Source organism: Phaethon aethereus (genome assembly GCF_964289735.1).
Source record: "Phaethon aethereus genome assembly, chromosome: 11".
In the NCBI taxonomy this organism is placed as follows: Eukaryota; Metazoa; Chordata; class Aves; order Phaethontiformes; family Phaethontidae; genus Phaethon; species Phaethon aethereus.
Genome location: NC_138587.1, coordinates 21,408,121 through 21,435,138, shown reverse-complemented (window position 1 = coordinate 21,435,138; position 27,018 = coordinate 21,408,121). Strand labels below are relative to the sequence as shown.

At 41.2% G+C, this 27,018-nt stretch overlaps 1 protein-coding gene across 1 annotated transcript; it reads right to left on the bottom strand.

The window, feature by feature from the left end:
• Window positions 1-1,409: 1,409 nt before the first annotated feature.
• SLC6A1 (solute carrier family 6 member 1) lies at window positions 1,410-20,333 on the bottom strand (the record flags this gene model as incomplete). The annotated part of the gene is made up of 14 exons (XM_082004453.1): window positions 1,410-1,951; window positions 4,492-4,659; window positions 6,751-6,851; window positions 8,131-8,233; window positions 8,793-8,924; window positions 11,061-11,173; window positions 13,470-13,594; window positions 13,905-14,008; window positions 14,126-14,260; window positions 15,651-15,783; window positions 15,903-16,012; window positions 17,688-17,788; window positions 19,243-19,374; window positions 20,099-20,333. 14 exons carry the CDS (start codon window positions 20,331-20,333, stop codon window positions 1,847-1,849), a joined length of 1,797 nt encoding a protein of 598 aa, XP_081860579.1. The 3' UTR covers window positions 1,410-1,846.
• Between the last annotated feature and the right edge of the window lie 6,685 nt (window positions 20,334-27,018).

The window sequence follows — 27,018 nt, the reverse complement described above, 5'->3', positions numbered from 1 at the left end:
GGAATTTTTATCCTTAGTCTAATGAAATTCACAATTATAATGTGTATGTGTCATGTATAATGTTTGTGGAGGATGTACAGTTTTCCTCTAAATCCCAAGGACTTACAGGACTTTTGCGTTTCAGCTATAGCCATTTAGGATGTAGCTTAGATCTCACAGTATTTTACAATTGATCTATGTATGAAACAGTTTAGAGTCTACCAAACATACTCTGAGATTTTATGATGTAGTCTGAAATACATGTGTATTTTTTATATATATTATTTCTACAATAATGTGCTTGACATTCTGAGAATAATACCTTATTGCAAGAACATGTTTGTCACCTTCAGACAAAAACAACGAAAAACCCAACATTCACAGTTAACATGTTTTTCACGTAGTATTTCTACATAAATTGTGCTATCTAACATTGTACGTTGCACAAAAATTTGCTGGAAAGCATGTTTCATTGCACAGTTCTGTCACAGTCATTTACAATCAAACATCAACTACTGCATTTTCCGTAATCCTTTGTGTCCGTCGTATAGCTGCCAAACGAGAAATACCTTACAGGGCCAACCCCTGCATTTTCCACACAGGGAAAAGCTTCCACGAGCTGAGTGGGCTTTCTAGCTATGTGGCAAATGCAGACTGAGCCCAGAGTGGAGATTTTTATATTATTGAAATAGCTTTCCCTCATGACTTCATCACCACAAATAATATGGGAATAAAAATAAAACTGTTTTCAAAGTGCTAATGATCCATATTTTGTCATTTGCTTATTAGAAACTGTTACGGTCCTTTACTGGATTAAAAAGAACAAGTTGTGAATTGACCCCTAAATTAGAATTACACGGATAAGCTTCAATCTTGAGGCCATCGTTTTGGTTTCTTTTGGTTTCTATTTTGGTGGCAATGCTATAATAGTGGAACAACAACAGCATAATAAAAGCTCAGGTACTCTGCGCCTGAATTTCAAATACTCCGTATTTCTTTTACTCCTGGGAATCTTTAAGAGCTCTTTGATATTACTTTCCATTTTGCTAAAGAAGTCAGAAGTCATATTTTTGCTTCTACCACCTGCAAGTCATGTAGTCTTGATTCACAAAGATACTTTCGTTTTATAAGAAATGGCATGCATATTTTTAAACAAATCGACAATCTTGTTTGAAAATTTTCCTGAAAGGCCAAGTATAGATAGCATTTACAGCCGTTCCATGCTGTATTGCCAGAGATAGATAGCCATATAACTTAATTTGCACTCGGAACGTTTATAAAGGCTGTGTCTACTGTTAACTGAAGGAAGTCTCTTCTTCCCCCCTCAACTGGCCTCAACTGGAGCAAATTTTAAGGGCAGACTTTTTCACTGGAAATCACTTGTTTACAAAATACTTCATTCTTTTGTACAAAACAATTCCAAACTTAATTTTACTCCTGCAAAGTCAGAAATAACAGTCTTGGGATTCAGCGGTAAGAAATATTGAGAAACTACTAAAAATCAGCAGCACAAAACTTCAAATAGTCGTGCTAAAAGGTAGATTAAAAAGGTCTTGGCACATCAATTTACAAATTCCAAGATATGCAACTATTATTGTGAAAGGATAAAAACATTAACAGTCTGTGGATTGCCAGAGAACACAAAACACTGTCAACATCTGAGCTTGCGCAATGGCAGGATCATACCTATGGTGATTCCCTTATAGTGGAGATGACCTTTTTTCTTTTTTTCTTTTTTTAGGTTTGTTTTTTTTTTTTTGCCACTAGAGGTAGGTAATTATATTCTCAGACATGAATTTGTGGTCATATTCAACCATATTTTTTTTGTTTTTCTGGAGCAGTATTGGTACTTTTACAAAACAGAAGTTTAGATGTAGGCTTCTTTGTTGGCAGAGTTGCTCTGTTGGGCCTGGTCTGGCCCATTTTCAGGATGGGTGATGTCTTCACTTGGCTGAATCATTACTTGGATACGCTGTTTAAAGAAAAGAACAACAACAAATGTGAAGCAGTCAAAAAACTGTTTCTAAAAAACTGTTTTGGTTTTTTTCCCCCCCCCCAAGGCAATCCTGAACAGTTCTGCCTAAGCATTGGAGCGAAAATGAAAAATTCTGTCTCTCTCCCCAAGAGCCAAAAATGTAAGTCGCGGGTACTAAAACCAGTTTTAGCTGTGTTCTGAACGTGACAGTAGGAGGTGAAAGACCGCATGCAGGATGGTAGCTGTCGCCAGGCGTTAACCACGGAGCACGCCTAGGGAAACGCTCCTCGGAGCGAACGCAGCGCGGGGCGGGCGGGGAGAGGCTGCTGCCAGCCCGCAGGCCAAGCACAGAGGCTGCAAGGGTGCAGCGGGCAGCAGGGATGCGGAGCTGGGTCTCAGACGGGATGGTGACCTCCCCAGGGAGCAGAAGGAGTATTGGCTGCAGCTTCTGGGAGTTAACTACCTCCGAGGATACAACAGGTGAAGTAGGCTTGTATTCAAAATCGGTTTATTTCGCTTCTGTCTTTCCTAGTCCTTTTGTGTTCTCCGTTCATGAAGCTTATCTGCCTAGCTGTCCTGGTTTTGGCTGGGGCAGAGTCAACTTTCTCCCTAGTAGCTGGTATAGTGCTGTGTTTTGGATTTAGGCTGAGAATAACGTGGGTAACACACCGACATTTGTAGCTGTTGCTGAGCAGTTGTCGTGCTCATACCAAGTCAAGGACTGTGCTCAGCCAGCGGGGAGGTGCGCGAGGAGCCGGGAGGGGGCACGGCCAGGAGAGCTGACCCAGCCTGGCCGAAGGATATTCCCTACCAGAGAACGTCGTGCTCGGTGTATAAATGGGAGCTGCCCAGGGGACAGGAATCGCTGCTCGGGGACGGGCTATGGATCGCCGGGTGGTGAGCAACTGCTGCATTGTGTGTCACTTGTTCTTGTATATCCCATTATCAGTAACACTATTTCTTCTTCTTTTGCTGTCCTATGCAAGTGTTTTTATCTGAACCTGCGAGGCTTTTTTCTGATTCTGTCCCCCATCCCACCCAGGTTGGGGGAGGCGAGCAAGCCGCAATGTGGTTCTTGGTTGCTGGCTGGGGCTAAACCACACCCCTAGCTCGCATTCGTATCGAGAAAGAGAGCCCAGTTTGGATCCTCAAAGCCTGTGAGTCGTGTGGGCTTCTCCTCTTATCTAATGAGCGTTTGTCAACGCTTTCAAAAACGAGACCTTATTCCACAGCAAGACTGAGATGAGGAACTTTTACTGTGGTTTTATACAACTCTGCCCAAGAAGCAGCTGTATTTTAGAGCAACAGTTCTCCATTTGCCAAGGGGAAGATACTGAAAAGGTAGGAGTTAAGAACAAGCCGGGGGGGAAACAAAGCGAAATTTTTTGGTAGACTTCTCTGAAGCACCACAGAGTCTTTTAAAATTTGCTGAAGACAAATATTTGGATCAAGATCTGAGCACTTCATGAGGCATTACTCGTCAATTCTGCTTAAGATCATCTGTCTCTGTCAGCTGATTTTAGAATATTCCAGAAGTTCTGACAAATTCATTTTGACAGTCTTTGGTTCCCACAGTCATAGAGGACAGAGCTGCCTGGTTCAGTACTTGTGTTGAAGAAGTGTCTGTTACACGCAGGGTGAGATAGATTATCGGCTGCAGAGGGAAAACTGAGGATGCGCCCAGATCAAAAATAAATTAAGTACGGCAATTGTACATGATTGGTGGTCAATAACCTCACTAACATTTCACACTCCTTGAGCAACATTTCTCAGAGGACCTTAAAATGGATTTACGCCGTACAATGCCTCCCTCGCACGGGAAGTGTCGTCTCCTTGTAGCAAATGGAATAAGGAATCAGGGAGAGGCTAAGAAAGAACACAGCGCAATGAGAAAAGGGCCTCTAATGTTCTTCATGAAGTAACTGTCCACAGAAATCCCTTAAATAAAGACTAAAGGGAAGTGCAGCATTTTACAGCTGCAGCAGAACAAGGGCACTGTTGTCACTTAGAATGGGCGTAACACAGAACAGGAGCTCAGGTCTTTGCTCACGTTGCAGGGGGATGCTAAACAGCGTCACTGTGCGCAGACTCATGGAAACCAAGAGTTACGTGGGTTTAGTCCTAAGGGTTTGATTCTAGTTCCTTAGAGCATCGCCTGCCTCGATACATGACAGTATGTCTTGCGTTAATAAGGACAAATTTACATATTTTGTAAACTGCTACTTTGTTTTCTAGGTGTAAGGAGCTGGGATGCGAAGTGTCTGCAACTGCCAAAGCCCAGAGCTAAGGACCACATTTAATGTGGTGAATTATGTTTAACAACAGATGGTACAGACACTGGGCTTGTCTTTTGTCTGTTTGGTACTTGTTTTTAGTTTTTTCACCTTGATGCAAAATAACTGGGCTAAGCAAGTGAGGCCCCAGGAAAGATGGAGTAGAAAATAACTGCCCAGCAATCGGTGTGCACAGGTCTCCCAAGATGAAATCATGCAGCCAGGAAAAAGAAGAAAAAAAAAAAAAAAAGAGGGGAGACTTACCTGTTTTAAGGATCCTTTCAGGGTTAGAAACATATATGCCATATAGCCTGGGATCAGCACCATAGAAGACAAAGCCATGAACCAGCCAACCCCTTGGCCCCATTTTGGGAAAACGTAACTTCCCATTGTGAGCGGAGTCATTTGGACAGCACTGAAGATAAATACTCCCTGCAAAATACAGCGGAAAAAGAAGATTTGGATAAGATTTGCAGAGTTTTCTGTGTTCAAGAGTTTTTTCTGGATTGACTTGGACCTCAAGCCTGCCTTTACATCCAGGCAAGGAGAAAAGGGTTCCTTTGGTCCCTGGTGATGGCCGCCGGGCACGGGCTTGTGGATGTTGCAGAAAACAGGCAAACGTCAGCGCACTGCACTGAGCGAGTTCCCGCTAGCTTAATCTCTAGTGTGGCACAGCGTAAATAATGGAACTAAAACTGTGAAATCGTGAAGTTGTTTGTTTGTTTCCACTGACTTTCTTACTGGAATAATACTATCTGTACAGCTCTACCGTACTGGTCAGCAACAGACTCCTAGAGGCCCTGAGTAAGAAATGTTCTTTAAAGCCTGGCTCTGCACTGACCTCTCTAATGCCACCACCTAAGGGTGCTTGGCCCAGAGGCTTTGATACTGTTCAGATCCTCTGAACAAACTCATAATGGACAATGAGGGCAGCATGAACGGGACCTGCGCTTCAGTAAGCGGCTACAGATTTGTCTGTACAACGGATCCTATCCTAGGAAATTCAAAAAGCACTTTGAATTTTTCAATAACAAGAGACGAGGAGGTAGTTTCCCAAGAAGCTTCTTACCAAAATCAATCTTAATGATTCAATTTAACACTATATTTTCACATACGTAACCTGCATCTCAGATTATCCAGGTATGCTGGTACGGGGAATCCACTGGTACTAGCGGAGTCCTCAGATAACCTGCACAAAAATCAGAGGGAAGGGGGCTATTGGGAAAGATGGGGGTCCTGGGAAGTAATACCTGCGTATACACACGTATACAGTACCATTGACCAGCAGCACTGATTGTGTTGTTTTCAAACAGATGACCTGCAAACATGGTGTTTTTTCCTGTAAGTTCCCAAGGAAGACTCCTATCCTGGCCTGTTTCAGATGTCTAAAACCAGCCTGCATCAGGGAAACCTGCTAAACTGAACCGGCAAAGAAGGAAGCTCATTGTGATCCCAGGTTCGGGCCTTGTGCAGAACATATTCCCGGAGAGGAGAATGCAGAGAGGCAGATTAGCACATCATCGCCACCTCTGAACTTACACTGGGCAACAAATTCTGTTGAAGACTTTACAAGACAAGAAAAATCTGGTAAGTTTTACATGCAGTGTTGGCCATCTTCCTACTACACCACTAAAATAAACAAAATGCATTTTTTTATGCCTTCCTGAACACACTTGATTTCAGAAAAACGGAAGTCGCCTTCATCTGGGCAGAGGTGAATCAAGGGACCCTCAATACAAACACATTTCTGTGCCCCTCTAAACAGTCTCTAAACAGCACTAATGCCGTTTGCTTTTCTATGGCCACCTCTATGGAATATCAGAGAAATAGCAGTGAGTGAGTAGTATTGTGTCATGTGTAATAGTGTCTACAGTTTTTTATATTGCATCTGGGTTGCCTACGTTATGTGTAGTAAATTTACATTCCTTTGCTTATTATTTCAAAAGGTACTGTATGGGCTTAACTGGATAGAGTTCAGAATCGGGAAAAGTCTGTACTATGGTTACCAGTGCACAAAATCCATGCAAGGTTTGCCAGAAAAAACGGTAGCAACGTAGTATAAACTGGGTAATATATGCCACAGAATCCCATGGGAGAACAACATCAGTTTATAATCCTGTTACCAGACTAGTGCCTGTGAAAGAATTCAGTTCACAAAATGTGGGCACTTTTGTGTACATGGTAAATTTAGACTTTAGAGAGATTGCTAAATTTTATCTAGAATACAAGAAATGGTCAAAACTTGTTTCATACAGTTTTCTGTCTCTGCCAGTCAAACTCTCGACTAGTTACCGTTTCCAGAGGACTAATACAAATCTTGAAATTGCACAAGGCTTCTTTTCTTAGGCTTCCTCTAATGACACTGGTTTTTGCATATTGCCTTCAACGGAATTGCTCAAATCATTAAAAAAGGAATGAGGTCAGAGTTAATATGAACCTTTGGGGGTGGAAATGACAACGCTGTAGTACATAGGACACCTCATTTATATCCTATGAATCATATAATAAAAGTTTGTTCCTTACTGCCACAATGATAGGAGTGAAAAATGACCAGCAGAGTTTCCACCAGATGCAGGGTCTGTATCCCACCATCTCTTGGATGTTGTCATAAAATCTGTTAACACCTAAATATAGAAATAAGAAACGGTAGAGAAACGTATCAGAGAGCAGATTCAGTTGAAAGCTCAGTGGTTTTCAGAGACGCTGTCATAAACGATGAGGTAGATTTGGAAGTTCTATATAGAGACCCCAACATAATTTTCACCTATCTGAATGGGAAAGTATTGTGCAAACTGAGAAGCACCACGAATAATTTGCTCTCATTCTTCCACATCATAATTATTTAATTAGCAACCAGAAAACATTCCCATGGGAAGGCTGAGGAGGTCTGTACATCTGAAGGTCAGATGCAATAAATCACCCCAGGTTCATGTCAACTCTCTTATTAGAGCGAGAGATTTAGAATGATATTTTACAAATTAAATTTAAAAAAAAATCCATCCTAGCATTAACCAGCTTCACTCTGTGTGGATATATGTGCACCACATACATGCAGAACTGCATATGGAATCAAAAAGTAGCCCTTCTGCTGCTGCTGCTGTTACCTTTTAGAAGATGATGGAGTGCTGGTAGGCATGTCTATCGTATTAGTTATAACTTTGTATTGTATTTCTTCATTATTTAGCTGGTGTATTTTTCCATTTGCGTTTGCTGATTTCATATGCAGTATCTCCCCCCTATAAAATGCTGTTCCATCCTCTTAAGCCCATTAAAAGACAGCAGAAAGACTCCAGTTATCTATCTCTGAATCAGTTTTGTAATATAAGCTGAAGTGCCTTAGTAATGGTGGGAGTAGGTCCTTGGACTAGCCAACACAGAACTAAGGTCAAATGCACAAATACACTGGCAAGAATATGTTACATATTCCCAGAGCTCGTCAGGCCAGACTTCTCGATATTGTAGGGCAATTATGCAAGACACAACTGGCCAAGGAGCCTGGCTCTCACTGCAAGACCCTGGAGTGACAGAGTCACTTCTGGAAACGAAACATTACCAAGTCCAAAAGACCCAAGTCACTGTGTTGAGAACAGCAGTACCTCACACCTTTGAAGGTCCAGCTTTCCAAGGAAGGGGAGTGGGAAAAAAAGCAGGAGATGTCACCTATTTAGTATTCCCGAAGTGCTTAGCATCTACTGACTTCCAGGCTCGCACACAGGGTGTTTCAAGGAGGCAGGAGTACCTTCCACAAGCCAACTTTGAGTCCTCGGTGTAATTACACGCATACAAAACAAGGCTAGTATCAGCTCCACCCTCAGCACGTGCACACACAACAGAACAAATCAGTAGATGAAGTACCTTTATGATGTGCAAAACTTACGGAAAAAATAAAAACATTTTGTTTACCATAGCACCAAGATATCGAGATGCACTCAAAGAATACAAGGAACAAGAGACTCATTCCACTGGCGGAGTAGTAGTCAAAAAGCTTAAAAACATAGATTCCACCCTAAAACATATAAGAAGGAAGTGTTAAAATAAATAGTAAGGACTCCAATTTCAAGATAGATTAAAATGCAAGCTACAAACTAACAGTGGCAAATAGGCTAGGGACATACTCAAGTAAATTAAAGTTAACAGGTTAAAGTCTTATAATGCTTGAGTTCAATACTGACAAAGATTAGTTTGCTGCTAGAATTCAATCAACTGGTTTGATTTTGCTTTACTCCTTTTTGTTCAATAATTCAATCATTTCCCTGAAATAGTTTGCAATCTAGTAGATCACAGGAAGCAACGGAGAACACCCCTAGCTACCACTTCCTGGGCTGTAGGACAGCTGGGTATTTTCTTGTCACCTGAACCATGAAGTAGGACAAACTGCATCCGTGGACGACAGCCATTTTACACTTATAAGGTAAAGTCTGCTGCCTGAAGTCTTTAGATAGTGTTGATGACAGATCCCTGCCGCTTTAATGGTTTGCAATGACTCCCGGTTGGAGCCGGGGAAGGGAGAAATAAAACAGATGCTGTATGTCAGACACGAGATCACATTCTTCCACAGAACATACCTGAGTAATATTGGACAGCCCTATCAGATAGGAAACAATGCAAACAACAGCAATGAAGATTTCTCTCCGATTGCGCAGTAACTTTGGAAATTCATCCACCAAAGCTGTTATGAATCCTTCCACAGTGCAGAACTGCAAGTAAAGTTAGAAATAAGATACAATGCAACGCACTACAACAGCAGGATTATGTCTGGGGCGGGGGGGGGGAATTTTCAGTAGTATCCAGCACTGGCCTAAGGCTGCATCCATTAAATGATGAATGAAAAGTCACTTGACTTCAGTGGAAGCAGTGCTTCTGAATAGCCTTGTTTCTGTCTAAAAAGTTCTGTGCAAGATTTCCAGCTAGAAACACACTCAAAACTCCAAACTATGAACTACAGCTTGCGCTTTATGAACATAAAGGGCTCCTTCTTGTCATACAAGACGATACGCCTACAGTTGAAGGCTTCAACCCCTCGATCCTTCACTTTTTATTTTTTCAGATCTTTACTGTGAGTAAAGAGTCCTTTACTCACATACATGAAAGCCAATAGGCACAAAAAGTCTAATCAGATTAGTGCTTCAGGGTGAAGGTTAAAGACAAAAGATTGATTCTCACATGTAATAAATCCAATACTTTTTGTATGCCCAGAAAAGATTTTTGCTGAGGCTGTGGTCCTCCAAATGGAAAGCATGGCCATATTTCAGATTTTTTCCTCTATGTATGTATTCAAAATAAACGTTATCATTATGATGGCTGAAATAATGATAAACAAGTATGTAAAGTTTTATTAATTTCCAGCAGTGCAATCAGAATTTAACCAGTATTACAGTTCCTATAAATTAGAGCGTATGAAATGTGTCACTGACAGACAGAAAATGAAGAAAGCATGACAGCCTGTAGATGATGCATATTCTTTTTAATAATATTAGACTACCTTCCTCAGCTGTTAGTTGCCTAGAGACAAGTTCTTTCAAGAATATTTTTGACCCAATTAATTTCACAGTAGTTTCCCCCCAGATTGAGCAATAGGTTTTAATGTCAAGCCTGAAGCTTACTGAAAAACAAAGAAATAGAAAACATAAATTTTCAGCTTCCTTTCATGTTTCAAGATAAAATGCCCTCTTGGTCTTTTTGTATTTTGGTTCACAGGCTGAAGTCAACTTGGATTTATAGAAAATGACGGATTTTCACTACTGAAAGACTAAGGCAGTACCAAGTTAGTAATTCTCATTTTCCTTTTTGTGCTCTGAAGACTGTGCTAATAACTGTGAGGTGCTGGTTTGACAGCTGCTACCTACTGCAAGTAGACGAACACATCTGCCTACGACTGGTCACACACAAAAACGACCAAACATTTCAGCAGGCAGAAGGGGCTTCCCTGACAAAGTCCTCAAAGTAGGCTGAACAAAATAAGCCAGTTGCTTGCTTCAGTGCGTACAATGTAGTTGCTATCTGTATTAAAATTACCACTGATTAATGGATGCTTTTGTTGGCCATAGGCCATTGTACCATGTAAAGTGCTTTTTTCTTGATCCGTGTGCTTTTTGTTTATTTTGCAAGAAACATTTTTTAATGACTGCATGGCAATTATTTCATTATTTAATCTAGACGGTAACTCTGGATAATACCTTATTTGGATTTGCAGACCCTCAAGGTTGTGCCTGCCCATTCATTTCCAGTTGTCAGATACCATCTATAACTCTTAGCTAAGGCTGAACCCATAAAGTCTTGATCCTTACCATTGGGATTTCAGAACACACCGAGACGCAGAACGTCCTCAGTAATGAGCCTACCGCCTCCTGAATTTGCTCCTGACATGCATCTGCTTAAGAGGAAATGTGTGCTGCATCTTTTTGCTCCATGCGGCAAGTTCTGAAGTCACCTTTCAGAAATACTTGGGGCATCTAAATCTCGTAATGCATATCCCAGTGTCTCCTACATTGATGAACATGGCAAATGTACTTTTAATATTGTGATTGAATGGTTAAGATTTCAAAGACAGTTCCTTTTGTCTGCAGAATAAATTTTCTGCACGTTTTGTTTATGCTTCCAACAGTTTGTGAAAAAGCAAAAGTGTCCCAGTATCAGCTTTTTTACTATCCCAGGCTCCCTTGAACCTTGTAGTCTTTCCTCTCCTTAGTACCCCCTGCTCTTTATCCGATTATTCCAGAAACCATTCTGCACCACTAAGAGCTGGCAGCGCAGAGCGCACAGAGCCAGGCCAACCTTGTACCGCACGCTTCCAGAAAATTTGTCTTCATTATTAATTTTCACACTGGTTTTACCTGACTGTCAATTCCGAGCATAAGCAACATGGAGAAGAACAGTATTGCCCACAAAGGAGAAATCGGTAACTGTGTCACTGCTTCTGGATAAGCTAGAAATGCCAGTCCAGGGCCTGGTAGGAGAAACAGGAGAGAAAATGTCAGTGTGACTGATTGGGTGCTGGGATTATTTGCTCCTGTTGATGCATAGGTTTTAGGTTCATTTGAATGACTCAGCCATGGATGCAGCATCTGACCAGGGATTTCAACTTAATCAGTGTTCACTTGCCGAGACATCAGCGCATGTATCTTGCTTTTAAATTGAACCAACCGAAACAAAAAATAAACAAACAAAACCCCCAAACCCAAGCAAGCAAGCAAGCAAAATACTAGGTGCAGTTCAGAAGCTGCTCCTGAGAGACACCTTTGTATAGCAAAGACCGGGAATGTTACCCTCGGCTAGGATTACATCTTCAGGTACTGATAAGCTTTCTCTCCCTCTCAAGCAGTTACTGATAGGTGTAATCTTCTGCTTTGCACCAAGTAGTTCAGAAGAGAAACAAAGACAGCTCAGAAATGGAGAAGACACTTCCCAGCATTTATAAGATTCCCATTTGCTATTCCATTCCATTATCTTAAAATATACATTTCAGTGAACTGTGTAGTTGTGAACAGGTGAACCTGTTCATTTGTGCTCCTACTAACTGCTGATGGGGGCATAGTGTTGGAAGAAGAATATAGATTCTTATTAAAAAAGGAGCTCTTTTCATTGTCATAGTGTAGCCAGAAGCCAGCTGATGTCAGGTTAAGAGGGAAACCTGTAGCAAACTAAATAATCACAGGAATAAAATTAATGTGCCTCACCTAACGGGGGTATCTGATTTTTCAGTTTTCGCTAAAAGTACGTCTGTCCCTGACAATTGGTTGGACATGTATAGCTTTCAAACCAGCGAAGCAAGGTTTGGCGTAGATACCTGAACTGTCAAAGTAAATGCAATGCAGACTTTGAAACGATTATTTGCTAGCAATAGCAGGTACGACTGGAATGCCTCCCAAATGGCAGTAGTAAAAGCAAAATAAACTTACGATACATATGTTCTTAATTTTACCCTGCCACACATTCCACCAAAATGCAGCTACAGCTTTTAATGCTAGTTTGTTTTACAGAGATAAAAGATCGCAAAACAACATGTCTCAGGGTGCTAAAACAAAGCAGCAGTTTCTGAGCTTGCTAGGAGAAATAGAAGCCTTAATTAAAAGGTCAAATTTCCAAATACCCTTCACAATTAGTGGCCACAGGAGGTCACGTGCTTCTTTCAGAAGTCTATTATCTTAGGTACCTTAAAATGTACTTAGGAGCTTAATACGATATAAAAACATTGCTCTGTTTGCAGGTGTAGTCTTTATATAGTTATATCTGCATCAAATACATAAATCCAAGCAGCTCATTTCACACACCACTGACTTTCCAGAGCATTTTTTGACAACAGTGTATGCCATCATAATTTCTTTTCCTAATTTCTTTGTAGGTGTACTTTATTGAAGATTATTTTTAGGGCCTAAATTCTCTACTTTTTTAACTAAGGAAATATTTCAACAATGGGATATGTTTGCTAGTATAGTAAGATGTATTTTGTCCACCAGTGACTTCCAACCAGGCTTTCAGTTATCGGATCCCTCCCTGTGGCCAGAACCGCTAAATGAGTATCTGGTACACCAGCTGGGTTAGGGCAGCCATCTGCTCTGCTACTTTAAGCTTTTTCATCTGGAAGACAAGACAACGAACTGCAAAGACTAGCAGAATTCTTCCACGGACATCTTACTGCCCCAAGTAAAACAACTTTCATAATAAAGGGTCCCATAAAACTGGCTGATAGCTGTAGGTCTGAACAGGTGAGAAACAGATCTGCCTCAAAGGGCTTAACATCAGGAAACAGTAAAAGGGATTTAAAAACCTGAGTTTGAGAAGGTAGGCTCCAAAAACCTAATGACCATCATTCCTCCTTTCAGTTTGCTCTGAAGAATTTCAGTAGCAAGAGGCTCATAACCTGATGTCACAGCAAAGCACTGAAGCAGCAAACTGAGCTGCCACCTCTTGTAAATGCATTCCCCCGTACGTAGCGTTCGTTAGCATTCATTGCGTCAGCCCACGACGCATCCCTGGCTGACCGCTCCGCGCACCAGAGGTTTGAGCGCGCGCTAGGCAGGCAGGCAGGCAGCCTGCTCGACGTGAAGTCATTCTGCTGGTGCTGCCTTGAGAGGTTTGAAACAATGCTCTCCCTTTTGCCGTCGGTAAGGGCGACTGAAATGACAGGGAGCTGAGGGACCTTTTGAGGGAGGGATTTTGAACAACTACATGAAGCAGTTGGATGCAACGTACGAACAAAAACTGATGCCACTGAACAACTTAGAGAAAAATATATCGGGTACCTGATGCTGCAACATCGGCAATAGGCCTCTTTGTGACATTAGCCATGAATCCAACGATGGAGAAGATGACAAAGCCAGCAAACATGCTTGTGCATGAGTTTATGCAGCACACTATGATGGAGTCCCTGAAATAAAGGTAAGGTGCTTTAAGCAGCAGGTAAAGTGATGCTGCTGTTCATCAGTATTTTTTTCCTGTGAAAAGATTTCATGATTTAGGATTTCATAGTCTGGGTTCCATTTCACGCCTGGACAAGTCACACTGTCTTTCCCATTAGTGTAAATGCACTTACAGATCTCATTCTTACTTGGCTAAAACACTTGATATTCAGATCAGAGACTACACTTTATTTCAATGATATAGTGCACAGAAAGACAGAATCCAGCTCCAGCTAAGACAGGAAAGCGCCATTGTAATATGTGCGGTCATCTGCTTACCTGTAAACATTATTGTGGAAAGGGTTGTAACTTCCAAGGGCAATCAGTGAACCCAGACCCAAACCATAGGAGAAGAAAATCTGTGTGGCAGCATCCAGCCAAACCTGATTGCAGGAAATAATTTTTTTTAAAATCTGTTTCTGCACTTGAGGAGCAGGTCATATGTCTGAAAGGTGAACAGTTAGTAGTGAAACTTTTGTTCACAAGGATTGAATATTTACCTCAGAGTCTGAAAGCTTACTGAAGTTGGGAGTTATATAGAATAAAATGCCTTCCTTTGCTCCAGGCAGTGTTACACCACGGAAGAACAAGATAAGCAGCATAACATAGGGGTAAGTAGCAGAGAAATATACCACCTGATGTGAAGAAACAAGACATTGTAAGTGTGGAAGGAAGAATGATCTCTACTTGTTAACACTTCAGAAAATATTTGCTCCCGAAAAATACTTCAGCAGCAACTGAGGCTGACCTTTAAATTTGAAACATTGATCAATGGAAAGGGTTGGTGAGGAAAGGGGAGCGCCTACTGCAGAATTCCCTAAACACCATGTCTACAAGGCATGGTGGCTGTTGCTGACTTTCCTGAAGGTGGAATTTAGCAGACTAGGATATATTTGCATGAGGGCTCACGCTTTTCTTTTTTTGTATTCAACAAGGGGAGCTCCCTGAAGCCGTTCTAGTACTCCTGTCCTGCTTGGAGAACAACATCTGTTTGTAAAACAACATTATCCTGCTCTCAGCCAGCTGCTTTTGTAATTTTAACACACTCTCCTCACCTGTGTTATGATAGAATTGCCCTACAAGATCCTACTCTCTTGCCTTTTCAAAAGCCTTATAAAAAAGACACTATGACGTCAGAATCCAAAGAAACCGTCAGCCCATTTTTGCCACCTTCTTTGCAGACAGGAGAAATGAAACTCTTTGGTCTGACCTCAACTAGGCCATGTTCAACACGCAGCTTGAAGTGGGTCACAGTTATAAAGATCTTGTCCAAAGTTAACAATTCATTCTTCCAGTGTGAAAAAAATCCTAGTCCTCTACACCAGGCCTGAGGTCTTATAACCCAAGCCTTCAGTTGCCACCTGGCCTCACAGCTGTGACTTTTCATTTCCCCAAGATTTCTTCCTGCCATTGTGGGGAGAGGGAAAGGTATATGCCCATGTCAGATGCTGTTGTTGCCCTTTCATTCCTGGAGAAATTTCCGTCAATAATTTCCTTTAATCCCTTAGTAAACCAGCCAGACTCCAAGCAGCAGAGCTTGCATGCGTGTCTGTGGCAAAAAACACCTCCGGCTCTCATTCAGCATAAGGAAAGAAGGGACCAGCTCCTACATATGCAATACAGCTTCAGCACGCGCTTACGTATCTAAGTCCCGCAAGAGCTGTGCAATAAATGCATGCTTCTCACTGAAGCCAAAACACCGCATCCTCGCTCTACTGCTAGCCAAACTAGCTAGAATATTCATCCCAGGAACAAGCAGACATATTTTTAGGCAACTTTATACCTGGCGAACCCAAGAAGTCTGTAAGTGAACACACCATCTACGATTGTGGTCAGACCTAGCTCCAGAGGAGCCAGCTCTTTCAAAAACATGGTGCCCTATCAATTCAAGAAAGAAATGAAAAGCTTCATAGAGCTATTCCAGCACAACTGTCCCCAGGACCTCTTACCTCAAGAATTTTCAGAATATTTGAGTAAAATGGGCATTTTTAATTAAAAGTGATTTACAGTACTTTATAATCTTACCTTTCCGGTCCAGCCTACCCCCTTCCAGATACAAAAATACACCAGAATCCAGGCAATTGCTAGAGTAATTGCTAGCGGCCATCGGATTTGCCCTGGTTTTTCCAATCCATCAGTCATTTGGTGCATGTTGCGTCTAGAATAAGCCAACAGAATGGTGTAGTTGACAGCTAATTCAGAAGATAGTATATGAATGATAACAAGCTGATCCTTGCATATGCACAGGAATGATATAGAGAAAAATTATCAGCTTACTCCCAGAATTCGACCACAGCGCTTGTCATGTTGGTGGTGTTTGCTAAGGTATAATTGGAGAAGCAGCGGTCAGTGTTCCACGGGTTCTCACAGTGTTTCCAAGGAAGAGTCTATTTAAGAAAGAGAGAGGAAAAAACCTAAACAGTCAAACACTTTTTAGGTAAGCCTTACCTCAGGTATCTTTCTCTTTACTAGAAATGACAGTTGAGTGGAGAACTGATATACTTTGAGTTCTGCAGTGCACTGATCTCCCTGGGGTGCATGTCTGTCACATAAGTTATTTAACTTCCTATCAGTTGTGTGAATCGGATGTGAAAATATTTCTTCCTTTCTTTAATATATCGGCCCAAACGCTTTGGAGTCTGATACACCTCTCGGCATGTTGAGAATATATTGAGCGCTACAAGAAACAAGGGCAGCAGAAAGGACCTCCTGGAGGTCCTGCTACCTCTTCTTGTACTAGCAGTAATAAAGCCGTGATGGTTATTAAGCAGAGATTTCCATTTTCCCCTCGGGTCAAGGGACAATTAGAAAAATGTAAACTTTCTATTCTCTCCATGCATTTTCTCCTTGTGTCCATTACGTTATCTTTCAGAAGTTCTGAGAAGCAGAACCTGCTTATACGTGATATCCACTAGAATGAATCTGATTTAGATACAACTTAGATATTCTTTTGATGGCAAATCTTGGAAAATCCTCACACAGAAAATGTTGTACCAGGGTTCTGCATATTTAAATACAAGGATAAGAGGCTTCAAGGGAATTAGAAATGAATATTCAACTAATATGGACCAGTGCACCGCTTCCAGACTATGACTGACCTTTCACATCCGTAACAACTTTGAGGGTAACTAAAAAAGAAATGATCACGTCACTCCCAGACAGTCATTAATGCAAACTTTGTCAAGGGACAATTCGTTAGAACTGAGAACAAGCAAGTACGAACAAAATTTGTAGAAGGGACAACAATTGAACAATAATGCATTAATTGTTGAAACTTCTGTAAGAATGCTTCCTCAGATGGCCAAAACCCACAAATCAGACAAGGCCTACTCAGCTGATGAATCATCCTTTGTAAAGTTAAAAGGAAAGAAAACAAAGCGAAAATAACAATGAATGGAAGTTCATAGCTAATCAAATCACAGATCTTCCATTCCACGGGGATTTCTTTGATAAACCCCTGCACCATTAAACCACATTGCAATCACACTATTTCCCAAAGAACTAACATCTGTGTAGCTGCAGTTGAAGGAAAAAATAAATCTGTTAGACACTAGAGTTTTTCTCAGGGGCATGACTGGCTGCCTGTGGGCATTGCCAGGACAAGGAGTCCCAAGCCTACGCACGACTTGCAGCTGCCTGGCAGGTACGCAGAGAAGCAAGCGGGCACGCTTGCTGTTACAGGGCAGAGACAGGTAGTAAGTGAAACTAAAAGGGTACAGATGAAAGAGCTGTGGCTCTGAAGATTAAGATGAGGAAATTTAAACAGGTCAGTAAGAAAGAGAAGCCTGTGGCTCCAAAATAACCTATTCTTACGTTTCTCCACTGACATTCTTGGAACGGAGCTATTTGCCTCACAGTTTTCTATTCTACATTTCTCATGGAGAAAAAAAAAAATTAGGAGGAATTTTTACAAAATAGTTCTCTTTTAGTCAAAAATGGCTTATCCTATTGATTTCTATGCATTTTCTGTTAAGCTCACACCTTTACAGTCAGATTAATCAGCTACCTATATATCGCTTCGCTTTACATTCAACAAACAATCCCACCCCCCAGCCCACTTACAGTGGTAAAGGAATTATACAGGTAGTATATGGCCCACGAAATAATCACAATGTAGTAAATATTTAGCCAAAAGGAAAGGACTGCAGCAGCTAGTCCCACACCTGTAAAGGAAAGAAGAAGAAACGAAAGAAGGTAACTTTTATTAATATTTGTATATGTGTGAGTCGAAGAGCTGCAGTTCAGAAGGAAAAATACAATGTATGAGGCAGATGCCATTTACCGAATGCTGTAGAAGCCAAGTTAAAATTTTAGAAGTACCATTATAAAAAGGTCACTAATTTGGGCGATAGTTCAGTCAACCATAAATTTAATCATAGTGTCCACTTCTTTGTGTGTTGCAGTAAGCAGTGACTACTGCTGCTGCTGCTGCTGAGATTTTACAGGCATTTTTTACTTCTAGGGGAAAGGGCTAAATCAGCTGATTCTCTCAAACAGCAGTCCCACAGAAACTTCTGGCAGCCACATGCAAGTTGAGTAGGAGTTAAGACCAGCTAGCCATTTACTACACCGATCAAAGTGCTTGATGCGTAGTATAATGCTATTATGTCAGCTCAGCTGAAAGAAATGTCAGGGGTTCCACAATGAGAATGCCTTCTCTTCTTCTCCCCATGGAGACTTCTGGGGTATTTTAAAATATTCAGGCTTTTGACAAGTTGCCACATGACATTAGACAGGAGGAATTGCTCAGAATAATCAGCATAATGCAAAGCAGGATCCATACTTTTCATTGTGCCCCATACCAGCATCAGAACTTGAGGAAGGTTAAAATACTTATCTGTGAGAAACAATTTTCATGTCTCTGGGTTTTCCCAATACAAAATTTCCTAGAACAAAATCCACTCTAAACAAACTTTTACCTCACCCTATGCTAATTGTCAGTCCTACTGTGTGAAGTAATTTATAACTCAGTGTGTAACTTGCTCCTCTACTGGTCCACAAGTCAGCTCAGGAGCTCTTAGATGTCAAAGGATTTGGGATTAGAGGTTGAAAAGCATGGTTTGTGAGGTTTATAGGTCTTTGTAGAATCTAGACTAAAACCTTGAGGTTCTAGCAATGAGAAACCTCAAACTAGCTAAAAATCTAAGTATGGAGTGAGCTTCTCCTAAGCAATCCAGCATGAAATTGCCATCTTTGAAGTGTCTGGCTTTTGAACTTCAATAAACAACATCAGGAGATGCAAAGCTCTGTGACCTCAAACAGAAACAATGTTTACCAAATTGCTGTGAACAGAGTTCCATAGCTGCTCAGACAAATATTGCTAGATTTAATATGGTATTTTGAACAGTCTTTATACGTTCCTAGCAAAAAATAAAAGTTTTTCAATTCAAAAAATAAAAGTTTGGTGAGATTCTAATGCCTAACTCTTGCTACTTTTAACAGGGAATGACTGCTACCCTAGCATGTTTCAAAACTGCCAGTTACACCTCAGAAAACTATTATTTTCTGTAGAAAATTGTATTTTAAATAATAATATGAAGGCATAAGGAAACGTCCTTGCCCTGTCACTTCGTGCAATGTGAAAACAAATTGAAAGGAATCCAAATTCATACTGTACCTTTGAACATTGGAGCAAGCTTCCACACTCCAAGTCCTCCTATAGATGTATACTGACCAAGGGAACACTCCAAAAGAAACAGTGGCACTCCAGCAAAAATTAGAGTAAGGAAATAGGGAATCAGGAATGCACCTAAAAAGGAATAAGGAAGTCTGTTACAGTGGGGAAAAACACTACTGAGTTTCCGCTGTTTCCATCCCTATTATACATGAAAAGAAACCCACTTTTCCTCTTAAGTGTAACTTTAAAAAAAAGCTAGTGGAAAGCACATGTACACTTCTGAGCCAGTATCTCAAGAGGGGAAAACAGGGGAAAAATATATCTCTCCTCATCATTTAAATATTTTCTGTTTAAGTAAAAAGCTAAAATCCAAAAGACTGTGAGTTTTGTTGCCTTCATCTGTCACAGGAGCATGCAGATAGCATAAAGGCTTTAACCAGAACTGGCTGCTTTCCAGCTGAAGTTAGGCTTTTATGGTAAGCTCAGAGTCAGTATTACAAGTCGCAAGCAATCCTCTCAGAAACTCAACCCAAAAGAAGAGTTGGAGGGCAATGTGGGTTAGTTCTGCTCTAATGCCTTATGGTCTTTTAAGAGCACCTGCCAACTAGAAGTTGGAATAAACTCCAGGGCAGACCTCAAAGCACCACACTCCAAAATGGCTCCAACCCTCCTGGACAAGTGTAAAGCAAAAAATAGAAACACCTCTCCCCCCTGCCCCCAACTAAAAACCACCTATACATCTAGACAGATGAAAAAGCTATTAAAACCAAGTTCTGCTGTACTGATAATTAATTTTTATGGTGAATTCTAACACACAAATAGCTCAGCGGCCATAAGAATGAAACAGCGAACATACCTCCACCGTTCTTGCCACAAAGGTATGGAAATCGCCATACATTCCCTAAGCCAATGGCATAACCTACACAGGACATAAGAAAGTCAAATTTTCCTTTCCAAGTATCTCGGTCTGGAAGATCCGTCTTCTTCTTCTGTACTTTTACTACCAAGGTTTTAGGCTTGTCGTTGGTGATTGAAGCATCAACTTCAGTGGAGATCTGTCCATCCGCCACTTTCGTCCCGTTTGTTGCCATGTCTCTGGGTTTTGCTGGAGAGGCTCTGGTGGCGGCCGGGCGAGAGATTTCAGCACCAGTCCACGTGGACAGCAGCTTTGCGGCTAGCGGTTGCCTCACCGGCAGCTACGGCTTCGGCAGGACCCACACCCAAACGCCAGATACACCCCCAAGAGCCGGGATGGTTTGTGAGCCGGTCCGCACTCCTGCACCAGCTTCTGGATCAGTCTGGAAAACATGAGATCACAGAAATCAGGTTTGCTTCAACAGTACTTTAGGCAACTTAAAAACGTACCGCGACCAGAGACCTTGCTGCCCAAAGAGCTTTGCGACGCGGGCATCTCATCAAAGAGCTTGGCTCTGCCGTTTGTAATTTTTTTCCAAAACAATCTCCAAGCCACAGTTACTCATTACTTTCCCTGTAGATCTCCTATGAGTGTACAGAAACAAAATAATTCCAAATGCAGCACTGTATTGTACGTAGCGTACAGCCCAGATTTTTACACATTATATATATATACACACACACGTAAGATGAGGCAGTAATAAGGTTTCTATTTAATAGCCCAGCATACAGTATAGATATAACAGCCCAGAACTTGGGCAATGAAAATATTCCATTTAATCGTTCTGCATTTAAAAAAATTAAAGGGGAATTCCCATGATTGTAAAGTTCCTTTATTTACAGGAATTAAATCAAGAAATAACACTTGCCACCTTTAATACAATTTAAAGAGTTATTAACAGCACGCACTTATCTAAAACACCATCCTCTAAAACACTCCCAAAGGAATTAAACGATAAACCAGATCAAGCAACAGGACTTAATCCTGGGTAATGATGTTAAGTTTTACATGTGGTTATAATTAACTGTTGAGACAAATGGTTCACTACACTTAAATTATAAGCACTATAAGATAACAGCCTGCAATAATCACTCCTCAGTTTTGGTTTCCTGCTGTGGGTTACATTCTTGCACCTTTTCAAAAAACTCTACTTGTACTATACAAATTTTCAAAGCCAAAATAAAGGAAGGAAAAATCAAGGAAGCAAATATATATTATGAAAAATGACCTAGGGATATTTGAGTCAACTCTGAAGCACGTGTGACTCCTGCAGACTTCCACAGCTCCGCTTCAGTTGGAAAAACCACAGTGAGCTAGTGTCTATTGCATGTCTAGTGTATGCCCATTCGTGATCAATTTATCGTCTAGTTCCTCTCATTAACTTCTTTTACCATATGCCAGTCACCAGTCCTCAAACCAGAGACTGCAACAAATGAAACGCCTGCCAGTGTGAAGCTACACCTTATGGCAATGTTGGCAACATTGGTCACGAGGTCATGCAAAGTTCAACATTAATTTTACTTACAGATTTGTGTAAAGGAAGATTGAGATAATCAACCATTCACTTCTAATTGTAAATGATGTTAAAAGAAACATAAAAAACACGTAAAGACTCTGCTATAAACAGTACTTTTCTTCAACTTCTCATTTCAGATCACCACATGATTATAATGCTTATTAAAAGGCCACATCCAACAACTTAAAAAAAAACCCAAACGTCTTCAGCTGGAAGCTGAAGAAGAATCAGCTGTTGGTATGCTGGGTGAGGAGGGAAACAAGGATCATGCTTGTAACCTTCCTCGCTGTTCCACTTCAAGGTGGGACTCAAAGAGGGAAACTCTGTGTACTTCCACATCGTCACAGGTCCTTCTGTGTACAGGTATCTCCCATTCATAAAACTGTGGACTCAGTTTTCCGTATTTCAATGCAAGCCTGTCCAATTTTGTGTACCAGTAAATGTCATTTCTGGCTGTTGTCAGAAGTTTGAGCAGTTCAGGTAATGCACTTCCTTATACACAAGGAAGTCTAGATCATTGTGTGGCCAAAACGGGGCTCCTGTTTTGAGCTGGGATCACGTTGAAACTTTGACCTCCTCACCTACACGTTTCTAAGTCCAGGGTGCAGACGGCTCCAAAGAGTGCCCTAACAAATCTGCAATTGGCCAGCACAGAACTGAAAGTGTTTCTTCTTAGCCAGCACAGGCTGTACTAGGCTAAGGATCATCAGGGTGTTCTAGTACTTTCACAAACAGGTCCTAGACTAGATTAAATCTTTGGTTTTGTAATTTACATTTGGGCTGTGCTTTATCATCAGCAGGAGCTTCCAAGTACTGGAAGAGGCCAAGTGTGTTGAGGATGGGTGGAAAAAGAAACCCAAACCAGCATAAAAAACCCCAAATAAACCACCACCACATAGAAAGATGTGTGTGTGTGTGGCTGATAACGAGAGATAAACCCATCCTCACAGCTGGCACTCCAGCAAAGGATCTGTGCTGCATCTCAGAAGTGAACAACCAAGCCAAGAGGAACATGGATTCACCCCTTCATACCTACAACCAGGCTCTGCAGGTAAGTGCTGGGCATAGAGCCTGCCCCTGCTCTTCCAGCCCTATCAGACTCTGCAGAGTTTTGGGTATGCATTAAAGCCTCTGTTGAATAAAGTGAGTAATTTAGTCCAGTGTAAGAGTCCTTGACAAAGACAAACCGGACAGTTAGTCAGAAAATCTTCATGAATAATGCAGAAAACCTGAGATTTTGCGAGTCCTCCTGGAGGAAGGTGCCCAGACCTATTTCAATACTACTGTAACACTGAACATAAGGCTGAAACTTTGCAAGACACCCCAGAAAGTATGCACATGTCTATGTCGAGAGCAAGGGGTTTTGGCAGGCAGCCTGGTGTTTCTTAATGTTAAAAGAGATTGAAAGCAGTAGTTCAAACAATCACATGTGGGGAAGTGCTTAACTTTCTCATGCAGCACAACCTTTGGCAAACACCCCATTGCACACACTAGAAGTATGCAGCAATGGGCAGTGGCAAGCCTGAAGACTCGGCAGAGGCTTGTTTTGAGAGGATGGAGGTACAGACTGACCAATTTGCGTCTGTCCTGCCCTACTGCTGATGCCATTATTCCATTTGGAGACCATGCTGGAGATTTTTCTGTCAGTGGTGTCGGCGCATGGACATTTGTGCATATATGGTGACAGAGCAAATCAGCATCAGACAACAAAAAAAATGCTTTCATTACATAGGCTTGAAAGTAGGGTTTTTTCCATGCTATGAAAAATAGTTTTCCCAATCCAATAAGATTCTTTAATAAGAATAATAAATTACAACAACAGAAGTAGCCCCTAACCTCCGATCCACACTCTTTATATACAGTAATACTTCAAAAAACAATGACTTATGTACAACAGTCTAGAAGAACTGGCAATACAGCAGTAAAGATGCTTTCTACGTGCTCTCTAATCTGATTAGGCAAGATCCCACAGCACTAGGATTTAATTTTAAAGTTGGTCTGACATGGAATGGGACAGAAAGACACTTATGTAAGATCTGTGGGTTGGCTTAGGCAAAACGAAATACAAATTGTAGTTGTCAGCCAGTAGAGCAGGTATGACACTTGCTATGCAATGTTATGCTTTGTGGGAAGAAGATGGAGAGATCTTTTAATAAAGTCAGTCTTTGCTCCCCCAGTTCTTTCATGCCAACACTGAGTGTGCTAGGAAGGGCACACCAGCTTCCCACCACATTCCTCAGTGCACAATAGAGCTTCCTTGACTTCAGTTACTAGGGTTGCTCAGCCAAGAGAGGAAAGCCCTCTAAAACTGGGCTTTGGATACCATCTGGTTGTCCTGCATCACCACCACATTAGAGAAGAATTACTTGAGAGCGCCAAGCACACATAGCAGCCAAAGTAATAAGCACAACCAGGGAAACTGCAACAAAGCGAGTGCCGCTTAATTAATAAAAGCATTTTTCTCTCCCCTGGCCTGCATAAAAGTGGATTTGAAGAGTATAGAACTGGCTTCATAAAATGAAGCTGAACAGCAATATTGCTATCATCATTCACAAGCGATATCAAAGGGCAAGAAAGAACAGTTCAGAAGCACACGCAGTCAGCAGGAAACCCCCACTCCTTTAAATGATGAACCTCTGTTATGTTCAGAGTTCCTTACTCCCTCCCCTCCAGTCCATTGTGTTCCTCCCTGCCCGGAGCGCAGCAGCTCCAAGGGCTCCACACAGGGCAAGACTCCGGCAGCTCCATTCAAGAAATGCTGAAGAACTGCTGTTATATAAAATGCCACATTGGCTTCATAAAACTTCGAAGGTATTCTTCCTCTAACCCGAGAGGGACTCCAGTTGAGCGCACTGTGGCCACGGGTTATTTGCACTTACAGTCCTAGTTGTATTGGGCAATGAAGTCGAGAGAACACTATGCATATGCTAAGTTTCATAGCAAAATATATACCCCATGTCAGCAGTGTCCTGGAGCGTATGAAATGGGATTGAAATATGGAAAGTGTAAAAAGAGGACTGCTGAGTTCATTGGACTTCCATTCTGAAGTGTCCACAAGGAGAGCTTTGTTTTATTGTTCTTTTATAGGAGGGATACTGTTTCGAAGTAGTAAGCAAAATACTGTGCACGTAGTGCACAGCAGGTGATATCACACATGCTGTTCCACCACATATATATATAGCGGAAACCCATACGCACTGAAGAATGCTGCTACTAACTTTTCCTATCGGTACTTCAGATCTCTCATGAAAAATCTGGCTTAGTTATGTGGACTTCCACAAAGAGGTCATTTTGATTCAATACGTGCGCAATGCTCACTGGCCCAGCCAGCCACCATGCCACCTTTGGCTTCTTAATGAGAGGAGAATTTGCCTTTATGAGCAATTGCTAAATTGTATATTGAAACAGATCTTCTAAAGGAAAAAAACCCACCACACCAAAAAAAACCAACCAACCCACAACAACAACAACAAAACCCACAAAGAGACAAAACAGACTAATTCCTTTTTCTTTTGGCTCACCTCCTCGGAACTTCCTTGCAGTCTCTGCTGTTCATGAAAAGCCATCACAATTTTTAGAAGTATTTCATAGCGCTTGTCCACCTATTCAATTTCTTAAGATGGATATGTGGAATCTGGCATCAGTGTGACAAAACCAGTGATGCCAGTTGCATCTGCATCAGCATCTGATGCCCCAGCCGAGTGCTCCATAGAGCTCTGGCAAACCATGCTGAGCAAATGGAAACTAAAGCTGACTTGATCTTTTGCAATATGAAATAATACCTGCAGCAAGAATGGTCAGAGGCAAGACAAATGTGGGCAGGAAAAGCGTAACTACAGGCAACTTTATTTTCACCACAAAAACCTGCGAATTCGAAGTACCACTGCCCATATTTTCACTTTGATTTTACCTGAAGGAGTTAAAAAGAGTATAGGTTTTGTGCAAATGCCTATTTGTTGAAAAGCTTGGTAGCAACACGGCCTTATCTGAAAAATACTGTTAGATTTTAGGTGAATTTAATGGCATGAGCCTTTCTGTAATGGCTTTGTTGTGTTTAGCTTGCATAAAATAAATAGTGGCTTTTCATATTTTTACTGCCTAAGAAAACATCCCATGATGTCACCCAAATTCCCATGTTTAGTCAGTGCAGCACATTAGGTGTTCTGAAGATAATATAGCAACAAATGACAAACCTTAGCTGGATCTTAGTACTTCTGAAGTTGGCCCGAAACACAGAGTGTGTGTAGTATCTAAATTAGGTTGATTGCTTGTCCATAGCAGCTTGTTATTTTTGAGTTAAAAGCTTCCTTTTTCCCCTGTACAAGTCTACATTTTGACTTTAACAATCTTCCCTCTGATTAAAAAAAAAATAAATCAGGTACACAGGAGTAAGAGTGCCACAGATCTAAGCATTTGTCCGATTAAATTTGTACAGCCAGCTACATTTCTTTCATTATTGACAACAGCAACACTTGCAGAAGGAAATCTAAATTACACATCCTATGAACATCTGGTTGTTTGAGCTGTACGTAGACATTCTATGCATCTCTCTACTCATTCTTCTTAACTATTTATACACCATATATGTACTTTGCTGAGGCATTTTGGAAAGCTACGCACGCTTAAATATGAAATGGTAACCCACAAAATCTGCCACATCTACAGGTGATGTAAATGAATGTATCATTGTCAGCTGAGGGAAGGTAAGCTATGTGCTGGGAAATCTTGAGAAGGTATATAAAAGTGTAAAAGATACATTAAAAACCTACATGCTGCACTACAAAGGTCCTATTTTATGAACAGTACTCTGTTGGGGGCGGGGGGAAGTATGAACAGTTGGTTGAATAAAGAATTATGAAAAAACTTCAGTCAGATGTACTTATGGTATATGTCAGAGGCATACAAACATGTCCTGTACACCAACATCCCAAAAGTTACCCAAAAAGTGCTGCTTGGACTGGAGTTTTTTTAAATACAGTAACACAACTAAACATACATACTGTCACATCACTTATTTGATAGCAGTTCCAGTAACAAGAGGCAGGGCTGGCTAAAAACCCTGGCTTCGATCTAATCAGTAAGAAAGTATCTAAAATAATGAGTTAAAGAAAGTAGTTTTGAATGCTTTTAAGCAGGTAAAGGTTGGTAAAGCTTGCATCTTGCAGTGGGATCCAACATGACTGATATTTGCTGAATTTTGGTGCTGGGACATACATACTGACATGCTCTTACTCAATTTCTCTGATGTCTAATACAAGCTCGTACACTGTAGCTTTTCAGGAAATGGATTAACTTTCACCCGTTGCCTCTAATTGATTTTATGAAGCTTAGAAATAGAAGCCTT